At 44.1% G+C, this 18424-nt stretch overlaps 1 protein-coding gene across 1 annotated transcript in view; it reads right to left on the bottom strand.

Annotated features, from left to right (window-relative positions):
- Nucleotides 1-18187, bottom strand: part of LOC148508677 (rho GTPase-activating protein 6-like) — a 243830-nt gene extending 225643 nt beyond the window's left edge. The window contains exons 1-3 of the mRNA XM_088444291.1: nucleotides 18108-18187; nucleotides 17719-17849; nucleotides 17327-17374 (exon numbers count right to left, since the gene is read on the bottom strand). Coding sequence (XP_088300417.1) covers nucleotides 17327-17374; nucleotides 17719-17849; nucleotides 18108-18130 — 202 coding nt within the window. The 5' untranslated portion in view covers nucleotides 18131-18187. The remainder of the gene's footprint in view (nucleotides 1-17326; nucleotides 17375-17718; nucleotides 17850-18107) is intronic.
- Nucleotides 18188-18424: the final 237 nt, after the last annotated feature.

Here is an 18424-nt window from a genome sequence, read left to right as displayed (position 1 = left end):
CACTACCTTATCGCATCTGGAAACAGTGCTGCGCATGCGCTGTTACATCTGTAAAACCAGCGCATGCGCAGCACTGTCTACAGATGCGTTAAGTTTGTGTACCCCCCCGACCCCCCCTACCCTCCTCCGCTCACCTCCCCCCCCCACCTTACCAGTCCGTGCAGCAGCCTCCGGCTCAGTCCTGCTGGTCTGTCATGTGGTTTCCCAGCAGACCACATGACAGATTAGAAAAAAAAAAAACTTTTTTTTTTTTCTAAACTTTCTTGTGCTCTGCTGGGGAGCACACATGGCCGACCAGCCTCCGGAGCCTGAGGACGGAGCACAGCGCCGGAGAGACTCGTCGGGGGACCTGCACAAGTAAGTCAATTCTGCTATTCGCCACCTCACAGTGGAGAATAGTAACTGCATAAAATTCCGAAAATTCATAATTTTCGGAATTTGATGAATACCACAATTTCCACATCCCCATACTGATGTATGGGGAGTGTGGAAATTAACGCAGGGGAACTTAGCAAGGAGATGTCTGTGATATCTCCTGTGCTAAGTCTGTTCATGAATACCTAAATAACGTTATTTAAGGAAAATGTCCTTAAAAACTTTATTTTAGTGTTGATGAATAGGCCCCTCTTGTTTACCTCGCTGTGCTTCTCTCTGTGTTTCTCTCGCTGTGTTTCTCTCTCTGTGTTTCTCTTTGTGTTTCTCTCTCTGTGTTTCTCTGTGTTTCTCTCTCTGTGTTTCTCTCTCTGTGTTTCTCTCTCTGTGTTTCTCTCTGTGTTTCTCTCGCTGTGTTTCTCTCTCTGTGTTTCTCTTTGTGTTTCTCTCTCTGTGTTTCTCTCTCTGTGTTTCTCTCTCTGTGTTTCTCTCTCTGTGTTTCTCTCTCTGTGTTTCTCTCTCTGTGTTTCTCTCTGTGTTTCTCTCGCTGTGTTTCTCTCTCTGTGTTTCTCTTTGTGTTTCTCTCTCTGTGTTTCTCTCTCTGTGTTTCTCTCTCTGTGTTTCTCTCTCTGTGTTTCTCTCTCTGGATTTATTTCGCTGTGTTTCTCTCTCTGTGTTTCTCTCTCTGTGTTTCTCTCTGTGTTTCTCTCTCTGTGTTTCTCTCTCTGTGTTTCTCTCTCTGTGTTTCTCTCTCTGTGTTTCTCTTTGTGTTTCTCTCTCTGTGTTTCTCTCTCTGTTTCTCTCTCTGTGTTTCTCTCTCTGTGTTTCTCTCTCTGGATTTATCTCGCTGTGTTTCTCTCTCTGTGTTTCTCTCTCTGTGTTTCTCTCTCTGTGTTTCTATCTCTGTTTCTCTCGCTGTGTTTCTCTCTCTGTGTTTCTCTCGCTGTGTTTCTCTCTCTGTCTTTCTCTCTCTGGATTTATCTCGCTGTGTTTCTCTCTCTGTGTTTCTCTCTGTGTTTCTCTCTCTGTGTTTCTCTCTGTGTTTCTCTCGCTGTGTTTCTCTCGCTGTGTTTCTCTCGCTGTGTTTCTCTCTCTGTGTTTCTCTCTCTGTGTTTCTCTCTCTGTGTTTCTCTCTGTGTTTCTCTCTCTGTGTTTCTCTCTCTGTGTTTCTCTTTGTGTTTCTCTCTCTGTGTTTCTCTCTCTGTGTTTCTCTCTCTGGATTTATCTCGCTGTGTTTCTCTCTCTGTGTTTCTCTCTCTGTGTTTCTCTCTCTGTATTTCTCTCTCTGTGTTTCTATCTCTGTTTCTCTCGCTGTGTTTCTCTCTCTGTGTTTCTCTCGCTGTGTTTCTCTCTCTGTCTTTCTCTCTCTATCTTTCTCTCTCTGGATTTATCTTGCTGTGTTTCTCTCTCTGTGTTTCTCTCTGTGTTTCTCTCTCTGTGTTTCTCTATGTGTTTCTCTCGCTGTGTTTCTCTCGCTGTGTTTCTCTCTCTGTGTTTCTCTCTCTGTGTTTCTCTTTGTGTTTCTCTCTCTGTGTTTCTCTCTCTGTGTTTCTCTCTCTGTTTCTCTCTCTGTGTTTCTCTCTCTGTGTTTCTCTCTCTGTGTTTCTCTCTCTGTGTTTCTCTTTGTGTTTCTCTCTCTGTGTTTCTCTCTCTGTGTTTCTCTCTCTGGATTTATCTCGCTGTGTTTCTCTCTCTGTGTTTCTCTCTCTGTGTTTCTCTCTTTGTGTTTCTCTCTCTGTTTTTCTCTCGCTGTGTTTCTCTCTCTGTGTTTCTCTCTCTGTGTTTCTCTCTCTGGATTTATCTCGCTGTGTTTCTCTCTCTGTTTTTCTCTCGCTCTGTTTCTCTCTCTGTGTTTCTCTCTCTGTTTCTCTCTCTGTGTTTCTCTCTCTGTGTTTCTCTCTCTGTGTTTCTCTCTCTGTGTTTCTCTCTGTGTTTCTCTCTCTGTGTTTCTCTCTCTGTGTTTCTCTCTCTGTGTTTCTCTCTCTGTTTCTCTCTCTGTGTATCTCTCTCTGTGTTTCTCTCTGTGTTTCTCTCTCTGTGTTTCTTTCTCTTTGTTTCTCTCTCTGTGTATCTCTCTCTGTGTTTCTCTCTCTGTGTTTCTCTCTCTGTGTGTCTCTCTCTGTGTTTCTCTCTCTGTGTTTCTCTTTGTGTTTCTCTCTCTGTGTTTCTCTCTCTGTGTTTCTCTCGCTGTGTTTCTCTCGCTGTGTTTCTCTCTCTGTGTTTCTCTCTCTGTGTTTCTCTCGCTGTGTTTCTCTCTCTGTGTTTCTCTCTCTGTGTTTCTCTCTCTCTGTTTCTCTCTCTGTGTTTCTTTCTCTGTGTGTCTCTCTCTGTGTTTCTCTCTCTGTGTTTCTCTTTGTGTTTCTCTCTCTGTGTTTCTCTCTCTGTGTTTCTCTTTGTGTTTCTCTCTCTGTGTTTCTCTCACTGTGTTTATCTCTCTGTGTTTCTCTCTCTCTCTTTCTCTCTCTGTGTTTCTCTCTCTGTGTTTCTCTCTCTGTGTTTCTCTCACTGTGTTTCTCTCGCTGTGTTTCTCTCTCTGTGTGTCTCTCTCTGTGTGTCTCTCGCTGTGTTTCTCTCTCTGTGTTTCTCTCTCTGTGTTTCTCTCTGTGTGTTTCTCTCTGTGTGTTTCTCTCGCTGTGTTTCTCTCGCTGTGTTTCTCTCTCTGTGTTTCTCTCTCTGTGTTTTTCTCTGTGTGTTTCTCTCTGTGTGTTTCTCTTTGTGTGTTTCTCTCGCTGTGTTTCTCTCTCTGTGTTTCTCTCGCTGTGTTTCTCTCTGTGTTTCTCTCGCTATGTTTCTCTCTCTGTGTGTCTCTCTCTGTGTTTCTCTCTCTGTTTCTCTCTCTGTGTTTCTCTCTCTGTGTTTCTCTCTGTGTTTCTCTTGCTGTGTTTCTCTCTCTGTGCTTCTCTCTGTGTTTCTCTCTCTGTGTTTCTCTCTCTGTGTTTCTATCTCTGTTTCTCTCGCTGTGTTTCTCTCTGTGTGTTTCTCTCTCTCTGTGTTTCTCTCTCTGTGTTTCTCCCACTGTGTTTCTCTCTCTTTTTCTCTCGCTGTGTTTCTCTCTCTGTGTTTCTCCCACTGTGTTTCTCTCTCTCTGTGTGTCTCTCGCTGTGTTTCTCTCTCTGTGTTTCTCTCTCTGTGTTTCTCTCTCTGTGTTTCTCCCACTGTGTTTCTCTCTCTGTGTTTCTCTCTCTGTGTTTCTCTCTCTGTGTTTCTCCCACTGTGTTTCTGTCTCTGTGTTTCTCTCGCTGTGTTTCTCTCTCTGTGGGGCCTATTCATTAAACCGAAAAATTCTCTAGAGATAATTAGGTTTAGAACTCGCATGGAGTTCTACCTAATTATAGGTGGAATTCATCATTCCACCTCTCCATAAGTATCTATTCCGAAAAGCTGTCATTTTTGCGATGACAGCTTTTCGGGAAATAGATACTTTTCCCTGCCTACACTACCTTATTGCATCTGGAAACAGTGCTGCGCATGCGCTGTTACATCTGTAAAACCAGCGCATGCGCAGCACTGTCTACAGATGCGTTAAGTTTGTGTACCCCCCCAACCCCCCCACCCACTCCGCTCACCTCCCCCCCGACTTACCTGTCCGTGCAGCAGCCTCCGGTTCCGTCCTGCCGGTCTGTCATGTGGTTTCCCAGCAGACCACATGACAGATTAGAAAAAAAAAAAACCTTTATTTTTTTTTTCTAAACTTTCTTGTGCTCTGCTGGGGAGCACACATGTCCGACCAGCCTCCGGAGCCTGAGGACGGAGCAGAGCACCGGAGGGACGCGTCGGGGGACCTGCACATACGGATACAGGTAAGTCGGTTCTGCTATTCGCCACCTCACAGTGGAGAATAGTAACTGCATCAAATTCCGAAAATGCATAATTTTTAGAATTTGATGAATACCACAATTTCCACATCCCCATACTAATGTATGGGGAATGTGGAAATTAACGCAGGGGAACTTAGCAAGGAGATGTCTGTGATATCTCCTGTGCTAAGTCTGTTCATGAATACCAAAATAACGTTATTTAAGGAAAATGTCCTTAAAAACTTTATTTTAGTGTTGATGAATAGGCCCCTCTTGTTTACCTCGCTGTGTTTCTCTCTCTGTGTTTCTCTCTCTGTGTTTCTCTCTCTGTGTTTCTCTCGCTGTGTTTCTCTCTCTGTGTTTCTCTTTGTGTTTCTCTCTCTGTGTTTCTCTCTCTGTGTTTCTCTCTCTGTGTTTCTCTCGCTGTGTTTCTCTCTCTGTGTTTCTCTCTCTGTGTTTCTCTCTCTGTGTTTCTCTCTCTGTGTTTCTCTTGCTGTGTTTCTCTCTCTGTGTTTCTCTCTCTGTGTTTCTCTCGCTGTGTTTCTCTCTCTGTGTTTCTCTCTCTGTGTTTCTCTTTGTGTTTCTCTCTCTGTGTTTCTCTCTCTGTGTTTCTCTCGCTGTGTTTCTCTCTCTGTGTTTCTCTTTGTATTTCTCTCTCTGTGTTTCTCTCTGTGTTTCTCTCGCTGTGTTTCTCTCTCTGTGTTTCTATCGCTGTGTTTCTCTCTCTGTGTTTCTCTTTGTGTTTCTCTCTCTGTGTTTCTCTCTCTGTGTTTCTCTCGCTGTGTTTCTCTCTCTGTGTTTATCTTTGTGTCTCTCTTTGTGTTTCTCTCTCTGTGTTTCTCTCTGTGTTTCTCTCTCTGTGCTTCTCTCTGTGTTTCTCTCGCTGTTTCTCTCTCTGTGTTTCTCTCTCTGTGTTTCTCTCTCTGTGTGTCTCTCTCTGTGTTTCTCTCTCTGTGTTTCTCTCTGTGTTTCTCTCGCTGTGTTTCTCTCTCTGTGTTTCTCTTTTTGTTTCTCTCTCTGTGTTTCTCTCTCTGTGTTTCTCTCTCTGTGTGTCTCTCTCTGTGTTTCTCTCTCTGTGTTTCTCTGTGTGTTTCTCTCTCTGTGTTTCTCTCTGTGTTTCTCTCTCTGTGTTTCTCTCTCTGTGTTTCTCTCGCTGTGTTTCTCTGTCTTTGTTTCTCTCGCTGTGTTTCTCTCTCTGTGTTTCTCTCTCTGTGTTTCTCTCGCTGTGTTTCTCTCGCCGTGTTTCTCTCTCTGTGTTTCTCTCTCTGTGTTTCTCTCTGTGTGTTTCTCTCTGTGTTTCTCTCTCTGGATTTATCTCGCTGTGTTTCTCTCTCTGTGTTTCTCTCTGTGTTTCTCTCTCTGTGTTTCTCTCGCTGTGTTTCTCTCTCTGTGTTTCTCTCTCTGTGTTTCTCTCTCTCTGTTTCTCTCTCTGTGTTTCTCTCTGTGTTTCTCTCTCTGGATTTATCTCGCTGTGTTTCTCTCTCTGTGTTTCTCTCGCTGTGTTTCTCTCGCTGTGTTTCTCTCTTTGTGTTTCTCTCTCTGTGTTTCTCTCTCTATGTTTCTCTCGCTGTGTTTCTCTCTTTGGGCTCTACTACAATCTGCATATTGAATGCGGATTGTAGTGTGACATTACCAAGTGAATTCGTATTGCGAATTCAGGCAATATCAAAGGGATTTACTATAAATCCCTTGCAGGGACAGAGCTTGTGATAAAGCTCTGTCCCTGCGGATCCCATCCGCACTCTTGTCGCAGTATTTTCACTACCCCCCACCGACGCTAAGCCCCGCCCCCCGCAATCACGGACCCCCACGACCCCCCCTCCCTTCATTACGTTTACCTACATCCTCCTGGCCTCCGGTGATCTTCTCCGGGCTTTCCGATCTGGTGATCTCCCATACTGTACTGGGACCCGATCACCTGATGACCGGGCAGCAGTGCACTGTGGGAGACCAGCTGACCAGAGAGGAGCCATCCCCGGAGGCCCGATCACCGGTCCCTGGATTCAGGTAAGTAAAAAAAAAATGTTTCAATTTTTTTTTTCTTTTTTTTACAGCAATCAGCTTGCGGTCTATTTAGACCACACAGCTGATTACTGGTACTGGCTCCTGCCTCTGCTCTCCACGTTAGAGCAGAGTGGGAGCCCAGTAACCGTGGGAGACCCTGGATAACGCCACCTCCAGGTGGCGTTATTATCACAGGGCTTCCCCCGGTATTTTTTTACAATTTATTTTTAGTAACTATGGTCGGATCACATTTCCCATTACAATTATGGGAAATGCGATCTGCTTTACTAAAAATAAGTGATACCTAGGGGTTGGAGTAGAATTTGACTAATTCTACTCCAATTGCCCTGTAATAACTACAGGTGAAACTAAAATAATGTGAAAAGGGTGTGAAACTTTAGTAAAAATAATGTTAATAAATAGAGCCCTTTGTGTTTCTCTCTCTGTGTTTCTCTCTCTGTGTTTCTCTCTCTGGATTTATCGCGCTGTGTTTCTCTCGCTGTGTTTCTCTCTCTGTGTTTCTCTCTCTGTGTTTCTCTCTCTGGATTTATCTTGCTGTGTTTCTCTCTCTGGATTTATCTCGCTGTGTTTCTCTCTCTGTGTTTCTCTCACTGTGTTTCTCTCGCTGTGTTTCTCTCTCTGTGTGTCTCTCTCTGTGTGTCTCTCGCTGTGTTTCTCTCTCTGTGTTTCTCTCTCTGTGTTTCTCTCTGTGTGTTTCTCTCTGTGTGTTTCTCTCGCTGTGTTTCTCTCGCTGTGTTTCTCTCTCTGTGTTTCTCTCTCTGTGTTTTTCTCTGTGTGTTTCTCTCTGTGTGTTTCTCTTTGTGTGTTTCTCTCGCTGTGTTTCTCTCTCTGTGTTTCTCTCGCTGTGTTTCTCTCTGTGTTTCTCTCGCTATGTTTCTCTCTCTGTGTGTCTCTCTCTGTGTTTCTCTCTCTGTTTCTCTCTCTGTGTTTCTCTCTCTGTGTTTCTCTCTGTGTTTCTCTTGCTGTGTTTCTCTCTCTGTGCTTCTCTCTGTGTTTCTCTCTCTGTGTTTCTCTCTCTGTGTTTCTATCTCTGTTTCTCTCGCTGTGTTTCTCTCTGTGTGTTTCTCTCTCTCTGTGTTTCTCTCTCTGTGTTTCTCCCACTGTGTTTCTCTCTCTTTTTCTCTCGCTGTGTTTCTCTCTCTGTGTTTCTCCCACTGTGTTTCTCTCTCTCTGTGTGTCTCTCGCTGTGTTTCTCTCTCTGTGTTTCTCTCTCTGTGTTTCTCTCTCTGTGTTTCTCCCACTGTGTTTCTCTCTCTGTGTTTCTCTCTCTGTGTTTCTCTCTCTGTGTTTCTCCCACTGTGTTTCTGTCTCTGTGTTTCTCTCGCTGTGTTTCTCTCTCTGTGGGGCCTATTCATTAAACCGAAAAATTCTCTAGAGATAATTAGGTTTAGAACTCGCATGGAGTTCTACCTAATTATAGGTGGAATTCATCATTCCACCTCTCCATAAGTATCTATTCCGAAAAGCTGTCATTTTTGCGATGACAGCTTTTCGGGAAATAGATACTTTTCCCTGCCTACACTACCTTATTGCATCTGGAAACAGTGCTGCGCATGCGCTGTTACATCTGTAAAACCAGCGCATGCGCAGCACTGTCTACAGATGCGTTAAGTTTGTGTACCCCCCCAACCCCCCCACCCACTCCGCTCACCTCCCCCCCGACTTACCTGTCCGTGCAGCAGCCTCCGGTTCCGTCCTGCCGGTCTGTCATGTGGTTTCCCAGCAGACCACATGACAGATTAGAAAAAAAAAAACCTTTATTTTTTTTTTCTAAACTTTCTTGTGCTCTGCTGGGGAGCACACATGTCCGACCAGCCTCCGGAGCCTGAGGACGGAGCAGAGCACCGGAGGGACGCGTCGGGGGACCTGCACATACGGATACAGGTAAGTCGGTTCTGCTATTCGCCACCTCACAGTGGAGAATAGTAACTGCATCAAATTCCGAAAATGCATAATTTTCAGAATTTGATGAATACCACAATTTCCACATCCCCATACTAATGTATGGGGAATGTGGAAATTAACGCAGGGGAACTTAGCAAGGAGATGTCTGTGATATCTCCTGTGCTAAGTCTGTTCATGAATACCAAAATAACGTTATTTAAGGAAAATGTCCTTAAAAACTTTATTTTAGTGTTGATGAATAGGCCCCTCTTGTTTACCTCGCTGTGTTTCTCTCTCTGTGTTTCTCTCTCTGTGTTTCTCTCTCTGTGTTTCTCTCGCTGTGTTTCTCTCTCTGTGTTTCTCTTTGTGTTTCTCTCTCTGTGTTTCTCTCTCTGTGTTTCTCTCTCTGTGTTTCTCTCGCTGTGTTTCTCTCTCTGTGTTTCTCTCTCTGTGTTTCTCTCTCTGTGTTTCTCTTGCTGTGTTTCTCTCTCTGTGTTTCTCTCTCTGTGTTTCTCTCGCTGTGTTTCTCTCTCTGTGTTTCTCTCTCTGTGTTTCTCTTTGTGTTTCTCTCTCTGTGTTTCTCTCTCTGTGTTTCTCTCGCTGTGTTTCTCTCTCTGTGTTTCTCTTTGTGTTTCTCTCTCTGTGTTTCTCTCTGTGTTTCTCTCGCTGTGTTTCTCTCTCTGTGTTTCTATCGCTGTGTTTCTCTCTCTGTGTTTCTCTTTGTGTTTCTCTCTCTGTGTTTCTCTCTCTGTGTTTCTCTCGCTGTGTTTCTCTCTCTGTGTTTATCTTTGTGTCTCTCTTTGTGTTTCTCTCTCTGTGTTTCTCTCTGTGTTTCTCTCTCTGTGCTTCTCTCTGTGTTTCTCTCGCTGTTTCTCTCTCTGTGTTTCTCTCTCTGTGTTTCTCTCTCTGTGTGTCTCTCTCTGTGTTTCTCTCTCTGTGTTTCTCTCTGTGTTTCTCTCGCTGTGTTTCTCTCTCTGTGTTTCTCTTTTTGTTTCTCTCTCTGTGTTTCTCTCTCTGTGTTTCTCTCTCTGTGTGTCTCTCTCTGTGTTTCTCTCTCTGTGTTTCTCTGTGTGTTTCTCTCTCTGTGTTTCTCTCTGTGTTTCTCTCTCTGTGTTTCTCTCTCTGTGTTTCTCTCGCTGTGTTTCTCTGTCTTTGTTTCTCTCGCTGTGTTTCTCTCTCTGTGTTTCTCTCTCTGTGTTTCTCTCGCTGTGTTTCTCTCGCCGTGTTTCTCTCTCTGTGTTTCTCTCTCTGTGTTTCTCTCTGTGTGTTTCTCTCTGTGTTTCTCTCTCTGGATTTATCTCGCTGTGTTTCTCTCTCTGTGTTTCTCTCTGTGTTTCTCTCTCTGTGTTTCTCTCGCTGTGTTTCTCTCTCTGTGTTTCTCTCTCTGTGTTTCTCTCTCTCTGTTTCTCTCTCTGTGTTTCTCTCTGTGTTTCTCTCTCTGGATTTATCTCGCTGTGTTTCTCTCTCTGTGTTTCTCTCGCTGTGTTTCTCTCGCTGTGTTTCTCTCTTTGTGTTTCTCTCTCTGTGTTTCTCTCTCTATGTTTCTCTCGCTGTGTTTCTCTCTTTGGGCTCTACTACAATCTGCATATTGAATGCGGATTGTAGTGTGACATTACCAAGTGAATTCGTATTGCGAATTCAGGCAATATCAAAGGGATTTACTATAAATCCCTTGCAGGGACAGAGCTTGTGATAAAGCTCTGTCCCTGCGGATCCCATCCGCACTCTTGTCGCAGTATTTTCACTACCCCCCACCGACGCTAAGCCCCGCCCCCCGCAATCACGGACCCCCACGACCCCCCCTCCCTTCATTACGTTTACCTACATCCTCCTGGCCTCCGGTGATCTTCTCCGGGCTTTCCGATCTGGTGATCTCCCATACTGTACTGGGACCCGATCACCTGATGACCGGGCAGCAGTGCACTGTGGGAGACCAGCTGACCAGAGAGGAGCCATCCCCGGAGGCCCGATCACCGGTCCCTGGATTCAGGTAAGTAAAAAAAAAATGTTTCAATTTTTTTTTTCTTTTTTTTACAGCAATCAGCTTGCGGTCTATTTAGACCACACAGCTGATTACTGGTACTGGCTCCTGCCTCTGCTCTCCACGTTAGAGCAGAGTGGGAGCCCAGTAACCGTGGGAGACCCTGGATAACGCCACCTCCAGGTGGCGTTATTATCACAGGGCTTCCCCCGGTATTTTTTTACAATTTATTTTTAGTAACTATGGTCGGATCACATTTCCCATTACAATTATGGGAAATGCGATCTGCTTTACTAAAAATAAGTGATACCTAGGGGTTGGAGTAGAATTTGACTAATTCTACTCCAATTGCCCTGTAATAACTACAGGTGAAACTAAAATAATGTGAAAAGGGTGTGAAACTTTAGTAAAAATAATGTTAATAAATAGAGCCCTTTGTGTTTCTCTCTCTGTGTTTCTCTCTCTGTGTTTCTCTCTCTGGATTTATCGCGCTGTGTTTCTCTCGCTGTGTTTCTCTCTCTGTGTTTCTCTCTCTGTGTTTCTCTCTCTGGATTTATCTTGCTGTGTTTCTCTCTCTGGATTTATCTCGCTGTGTTTCTCTCTCTGTGTTTCTCTGTGTTTCTCTCTCTGGATTTCTCTCTCTGTGTTTCTCTCTCTGTGTTTCTCTCGCTGTGTTTCTCTCTCTGTGTTTCTCTCGCTGTGTTTCTCTCTCTGTGTTTCTCTTTGTGTTTCTCTCTCTGTGTTTCTCTCTCTGTGTTTCTCTTTGTGTTTCTCTCACTGTGTTTCTCTCCCTGTGATTCTCTTTGTGTTTCTCTCTCTGTGTTTCTCTCTGTGTTTCTCTCGCTGTGTTTCTCTCTCTGTGTTTCTCTCACTGTGTTTCTCTCTCTGTGTTTCTCTTTGTGTTTCTCTCTGTGTTTCTCTCTCTGTGTTTCTCTCGCTGTGTTTCTCTCTCTGTGTTTCTCTTTGTGTTTCTCTCTTTGTTTCTCTCTCTGTGTTTCTCTCTGTGTTTCTCTCGCTGTTTCTCTCTCTGTGTTTCTCTCTCTGTGTTTCTCTCTCTGTGTGTCTCTCTGTGTGTTTCTCTCTCTGTGTTTCTCTTTGTGTTTCTCCCACCGTGTTTCCCTTGGTTATGTAGCAGTGACACAGTCGTTCTGGCTACAGATGACCACTGAGAAAGATCATTACTTAATGTTACATGGATTAGGGAAGCAGTTTACAGTTTTTTAAATCACATTTCTGTATCTATAGGCGCCTCTCAGTCAGTATAAAACAAAGCTTCAAACACGCGGGCGGTATCAAGCATCCCGACCAATGATTGCATGCATACAGGCCTTTAGTAATGCTGTAACCATGTACATTTTAGCAGGTGACACTTCTGCTGATAAGAGCTGTCCTCTGCGGTGCGGGGACTTACAGGTTTATGTCCCAGAAGTCCCCCGAGAGTACATATGCACATGTGTAGCCGTCGTCCAGCGCAAGCCTAAGCCACAAGGGACCCTGGGAGAGATTCTACTGGATCCCTTTTGGGTAAAACTCCAATAAAATATGCTTCTATTAGGCTATGCCATCTCCGGAAATCACGGTAATTACGGTGCTTACGGTACTTGCGATCAAGCCTCAGAAAATGGCATTTTCTGCGGTACGACCGCAGTTTGCAGCATAGTACATCCCACCCACGAAGTGAAACATCTCTAACAACTGCTTAATGCCTCCTTATTCTGATAATCATGGTAAGAAATACATGAGACGTAACTGAACAGTGAAAGCTCCAGTCTCACTATGAGACAGGTTCTTATATAACCTTGGGGGTGATATTTGTGTTCTAGATATGTTTAATGTTTTTCTTTTCTTGTTCTTTTACCCAACAGACATGTTTAATGCTCTTTACGGAGATCCACAGCGGAGATATCACTCTGACATATGGAATAAAGCAGTGCGTTGGTAAAGTATATGTGAGTTCTTTGGATCAGATCATACTCTGGACTGTTAAACTCCTCAGAAGCACATGTAATGTAAAATCTCTTGGATTTTAATATTGATTTATGAGATTTAAACAGAACATTAAATGTTTATGTACTTATTATTACCAATAAAATATATACAACATGATATTCCCTGTTATCTAGATATTGGTGGGTGATGTCACCTGCATGAAAGCTTTCATCACACAATAATCTCAGCATTCTAAGGCCTGTTGCAGTAACCTTCATACTGGTGATGGGTAGCAAGTGGTGATCTGCCGACATACAGTAGCTGGATGGAGTAACTGGAAACAATGTCGGACGCAGACAATGTAAATATATTTGTAGTCAGCTACTACCTCATGATACTTACATGCAACATTTTGTATAGACAGCAAAAACAACAGTGACACCTGGATGCTAAAACGATCCCAGAAGGATTTCCTGGAGACCTTGGGGCATATTCAATTGTGTGCAAGAATATAAAAAATCCAGCACTTGCGAGGTTTTTCCTTCAGGTGCGGTATTTTTGGTATTCAATTAGGTGCGTGTTTTTTTCAATTTAGAGCCCTGGGAGGTTTTTTTCACGCACATCCAGAGCAAGTGTGATTTTTTCCAAAATCGTTATTTTTGGGGAAAATCACTGGGACTTGCTCTGGGACCCCGGCAGCACCCTCCTGAGGACTAATTATGCAATTGGAAGTTTCCAATTTGCTTAATTAGTCCTTAATTACTTACCTTCTGCAGCGCTGTCTACTGCATCTTCTTCTGCATCCAGCATCGGAAGCCGGGTCCTCTGCTGCAGGGTGAGTATGTCAGTGTGTGTGAGTGTTTGTTTGTGATTGTAAGTGTGTGTGTATGAGTGTTGTGTGTGTGTGGTCCCCCAGTGTCTGTGTGCTTCCTCCCGGAATGACCACTGGGAGAACTACATCTCCCAGCAGTCCTTGCCCCTCCCACCAGCCCCTGGAGCCTCCCAGGAGCCCCCATAACTCTCAGCAGCCCCCTCTCCAAAAAGAAGATAGAGGGGAGACCTGAGGTAAATGCAGATTTTATTTTATTTTTGAAATGATGCGGCGCTCGGTTTTCAGAGCTGAAAACCCCACAACCACTTTTTTTTATTGTATACCGTGGGTATCGGGAGCGGCATACCCGCGGTATTCTAAAATTGGGTGCAAGGGGCGCAAGGTTTTTTACCTCGCTAAACTTCGCACCCTATTGAATGTGCCCCATGTAATCAGGAATCCTCTTTTTATATTTTTCTTTGCTTTTTATTTCTTAATTTGACAGTATTTGTGGAAGGAGATAATGCAATGAATGGACTTTCATCCACGGCAGCGTTTCTTCCCATGCAAAGTGCAATAAATTATTCTAATAATTTTTCCATTGTATAAACAAAAACACATTGACATGGTCCCTCATCAGACAGAGGGCAGGATACATCAAGCACCACATTTTGCATCCCGCCACTCTTAATAACTCCGGTATGCATGAAGATTTGCGAGTAAAATCGCAAAGGACAGCTCTCCCGATAAGAGTTGTCCTTTGAGATAGACGGACTTCCGGGTTTATGACCCAGAAGTCCCCAGAACGACATGTGCACTGTCGGGGGTGCTGGGAGGGATCTGATTGGATCCCTCTCACATCACTATGTGAAAAGAAACCCATAGGCTTCATTGTGCAGTACCATCTACAGATGGCATTGCCCACTGGGTGCAAGCTGCGGTCAAACCCCCAAAAATGGCATTTTGGAGGGTTTGACTGCATAATTGATGATATTGCATCATTCCCAGAAATAAAAAGCTCTTTCTTCCAGGTGTCTGTGCCCCATGCCAATGTGAGAGATGTGCAATGCAAGAAGTAGTATCCAGACAACCTACTCCTATTAGTGCACAGAGCGCTAAAATGGCAAAGCATCAGCTTAGTTGCCTGATACATGGTCCTGCCCTCCATGTGACACATATCATTTTAAACATTTTCACACATCCACTGGCACGTACCTGTCTGCAAGGAGGATCTTTCTGGTCTCTGCAGGAGATGACAGAGACAAGAGAGGGGGTGGAGAGGGGGTGAGGAGGCAGGGTCAGGAAGCAGTTTAGTACAGTCAGAGAGGGTAGAAGTGGGTTGCAGGGTCTTGCCCAGGGACACTGGAGGGAGTAGATTTAATAGCAGAGTGTGAGATCAGATAGATTCAGAATAGTGACAGACAGGAGATAGCAGGGGCAGAGACTCAGGGTTCTCAAGCAGGGAGGGGAGGGACAGACTCAGGCAGGAACCAGTGCACACTGATTGCACACAGCCCCTGCAGCAGAGTGGACTCAGAAGAGAAGAGCTCAATGTGCAGCCACAAGCTGCATGGATGTGACAGACAGCCTGGCAACAGGCAGAGAATGCTGCCCAGTCGCTCTGATGGTTCTATAGTCGGAGTTCTGCCTGTCACCCGGCCGTCAGTTGTGCATGTGTAATGTGTGATTGCGGCCCCTCTCTGAAGGGCATGGGGGGCATATGGTACCCTGGCACAGCCCACCCCTGACTGTACCACACTTGTACCAGGCCCCGAGATTCAATACTTCTACCAGGCCCCTTAGGAATCATGGTAGCCCAGTCAATGTGTCCCTCTTGCCTCTGTCGTTGCTGTATTCAGCATCTGCACAAAGAGAGGAAGAGAGGAAGGCCTGCAGCAACCCGGAGCAGTGCACATCACGTGACATCACACCGCTGTATCAGAGAGAGGCTGGGCCCAAGCCACCAGAGAAAAAGAAGGAACAGCAGGCAGTAGGTAACTGTTGGCTGGGCTGGAGAGACATGTGTCAGGCGGTGGTTGGGTAGGCTGGGGATATAGTGGCAGGGGGGGAAATGGTGCTGAAGACACAGGGGCTCGGTTGAGGCTGAGAGACACAGGGGATGAGGTGAGGCTGAGAAACACAAGGTCTGGAGTGAGGCTGAGAGATACGTGGGCTGGGGTGAGGCTGAGCGACACAGGGTCTGGAGTGCGGCTGAGAGACACGGGCTGGGGTGAGGCTGGGAGACAGTGGCTGGGGTGAGACTGAGAAAGGGTGGATAAAGCTGAGAGACAAAGGTGGGGGGATAATGACATGGGAGATTAGTGGATGGCTCAAGATGGAGAGACACAGAGAGATGAAGCTGGAGAGACACGGGGGATGAAGCTGGAGAGACAGGCGAGGATGGGGCTAGAGAGAAAAGGGTTGTGGTTGGTGCAACACAGACAAGGATGAGGCGGGAGAGACACAGGGGAAAGGCTGAGAGACACAGTTGGGGATGAGGCTGGAGAGACGTGGGGGATGAACCAAAGGCCGACCTGCATGTATCTACTGTGAGGGGATAGGGGACCCCAAAAACATGAGTGTGCCGGGCCTCAATATTTCTGTTGCCGGCCCTGCGATGGAGCCCTTAATTCCGTATTCCCCAGGGCAAACATTTGCATTTCTCGTATGAACTGCTCCAATCTTATTATTATCACTTATATATAATAGCATCACCAATTACACAGCGCTATATAGAGAATATTTGTCATTCACATCAGTTCCTGTCCCATTGGAGGTTACTGTCTATCTATATTTCCTAACATAAAAGCATGCATACAGATTAGTGTACATTTTAGTCAACTGACAACCTACTAATATGGTTTTTATTTTTTGGACTGTGGGCGGAAACAAATACAGGGAGAACATACAAACCCCATACTGATAGGTCCTTGGGTGGTAATCAGACACATGACTCCAGCGCTGTAAGGCAGTAATACTAACAATTGTGCCACCTTGCTGTTACTGTATGTCGCATTGACCAAATTTTTATCCTATTTTATACCAGGCATGCCAATCTTTTTCTGGGGTCATACACTTGGCAAAACTTGGCCAAATTTTCATATAGCCTACAACATGGCTGCCTTCACAACCGTCAAATATTTCCAGCTGAAACTCTACTCTATATACAGTATATGTGAAGGCTACAACAAGTTACTTAATTAAAGATAATTAATATTTTATTTGTATTTGTCAGAACTAGAATGTTTATGACATGTTTAAATGAAGAAGATATACCAGTGGGATGAGTCGGTGAACATTTGTGATAGTGCTGGGATTAAAATTAAGCATACAAGCAGTGGACCTTATCTACCTTACAGCCTCCAATTTGTCTAAATGCCTTAACCCCCCTGAAATGCAAATCAAATTATTATACCGCTTTTACACGCGTGTAAGCATTCCTGTTTTGTGGACATGTCCTGTTATTCAACCCTCCTGGAAGGAGGTTTTTGAACTGATAATCAAGGTCATTCATTGCTATCTTCTGCCCTCCTCAGAAATAGCCTTATGCCATTTATATCCTCCTAAACTCCCTGCATGTCACAGCCAGGTATGTGTTTGGTATCCTTATAGCAGGGTGGGTTGCTCTGGTACAAAAATGGAGAGCCCTATGCTCCCCACAATAACTAAGGTTGTGGCCAAAATACATTATTATTTTGTAATGGAGACCACAGGTACCCCTTATTCCACCTCCTCTACCTCCCTTCTGATGATGTGGTATAAATGGCGTGGCATGAGTATACCACTGATGGTGAGGGTTCCTTCCTGACAAACCAGCTGATCCTGTGCCATTTAATCTTAATGAATTAATGTACAATACATTAATCATTTAACTGTGATTAATGAATTGTCACTTGGCTTCTTCTTTTATGTATCTTGTTGACTAAATGTAGGCATGCCAAGCCTAACTATACATGTGAACTTTACAATGTTTTTTGTTATCCCCCCACCCCCACCCATGATGTATTACCCTATCATCCCCTTTTTCTGTCCTCTATGGGGTATATTTACTAAAGTGATAGTTTTTAAAAGTGGAGATGTTGCCCATAGCAACCAATCAGATTCTACCTAACATATATCTAGCACCTTCTAGAAGTTAATAGCTAGAATCTGATTGGTTACTATTGACAACATCTCCACTTCTAAGTACTCTCACTTTAGTAAATTTACCCCATTTTATGACTTGAAAACTGTTTCCATAAATACCATTGATAAAATAAAAATATTGAGCATAAGAAAGCTTTGAAGAATTGGGAACAAGTAAGCCTCTCGTGAAGTTTGCAGAATTAAACCCGATATTGAACTGTATGACCTAAAACATGACGCTGAATATCTGCACCTGCTAAACAGCTAATCCATTTTTCAGCATGTGTCAGAAATTGGCAAATATGTGAATGTACACTGTGCAATGTAAACTTATACAAATAAAATGTGCAATGATGTTACCGTGTAAACATATACTGTAAAATTCTCTCTATAAATATCTACCTCTTCGCTCCTGTTTGCGCTTCACCGTTTTCCTTGTCTTTTGATACCCTGCAATAATAAAGCCATGTCATTTTGCAGCCACCAGAAAACAAAAAGTCACTTACAGTAAAACAAGCGAAGGTACGGTAGGACACTGATAATGAAGAACATACTGCGGTCTCTGCTTGCATGCAGCAGATTCCACAGGGAATCCCAAAATAAACAGATCATTTCCTTTCAGTCTGAGAAAGTGCCCCTTCCCCCGTTCTAACCATACAGTGTCACATAACTATATTTTGTAGCCAACATATTGGCATATTGTAAATGAAGCAAGTTCTACCTGTCCAGTCTATGTCTCATGGGTTCATTTGATGTATTACTATTTAGTACAGTATCACTGCGTAGTAACTCACCAGGTTTTATGTCAGAACAGAGTTCTCTCTCCTGAAGAATATACAGGGCGATCTCCTGTAGCCGGAATCTCTCCAGCTCAGATAAACTCTGTAAGTGAATGGCAGGGAGGTATAATGAAGGCTCGAACATCCTAATAAAGACAGAAAGAAGAGTGTGATCGTGGGGGTACAAACAAATATACGAGGCAGATATGTATGAAAAGACACACACGCATGGAATGAGTCACATTGCTCAAATTGAATTATTTATAGCGGATCGTGTGCATTGAAATAAATAGTACATAGAATATAGTTACACAACACTAGAGTCCTTCTCTGTACCAGATGTTCTTCCAGACATACAGCACTGCTCAGATTTAGAGCTAGAAAATGCTGATAATCCCCCTTACCCTTTTTTCTCACTCTCCTCCATCGATTTCCCTTTCTCAGAAACTCTTTAACCTGCAGTAAAGAAACGTTTGTGTCTCTCACGAGCAGCAGATTAAGACTAAGGCAGAGAAAATAGAAGATGACTGTGGGAGGAGACATGAAGAGAGGGTTGTTCAATGGGATCTACCACTAGAATTGTGATAACTGATATTTAAGTTTAAACAGGATATACATTCATCAGATGTTTAAGTATATTTTCTGTTGTAGAGTTTATTCATTTTAACATCTGGAGATCTGCATATTTTTGCCTTGTTCCAATTAACAGATACTTTATATG

The sequence above is a fragment of the Taudactylus pleione genome, unplaced genomic scaffold (genome assembly GCF_031769625.1).
Source record: "Taudactylus pleione unplaced genomic scaffold, aTauple2 ptg000352l, whole genome shotgun sequence".
In the NCBI taxonomy this organism is placed as follows: domain Eukaryota; kingdom Metazoa; phylum Chordata; class Amphibia; order Anura; family Myobatrachidae; genus Taudactylus; species Taudactylus pleione.
Note: the sequence above shows the minus strand (reverse complement) of the source record. Positions and strands in the feature narration are given on the sequence as shown.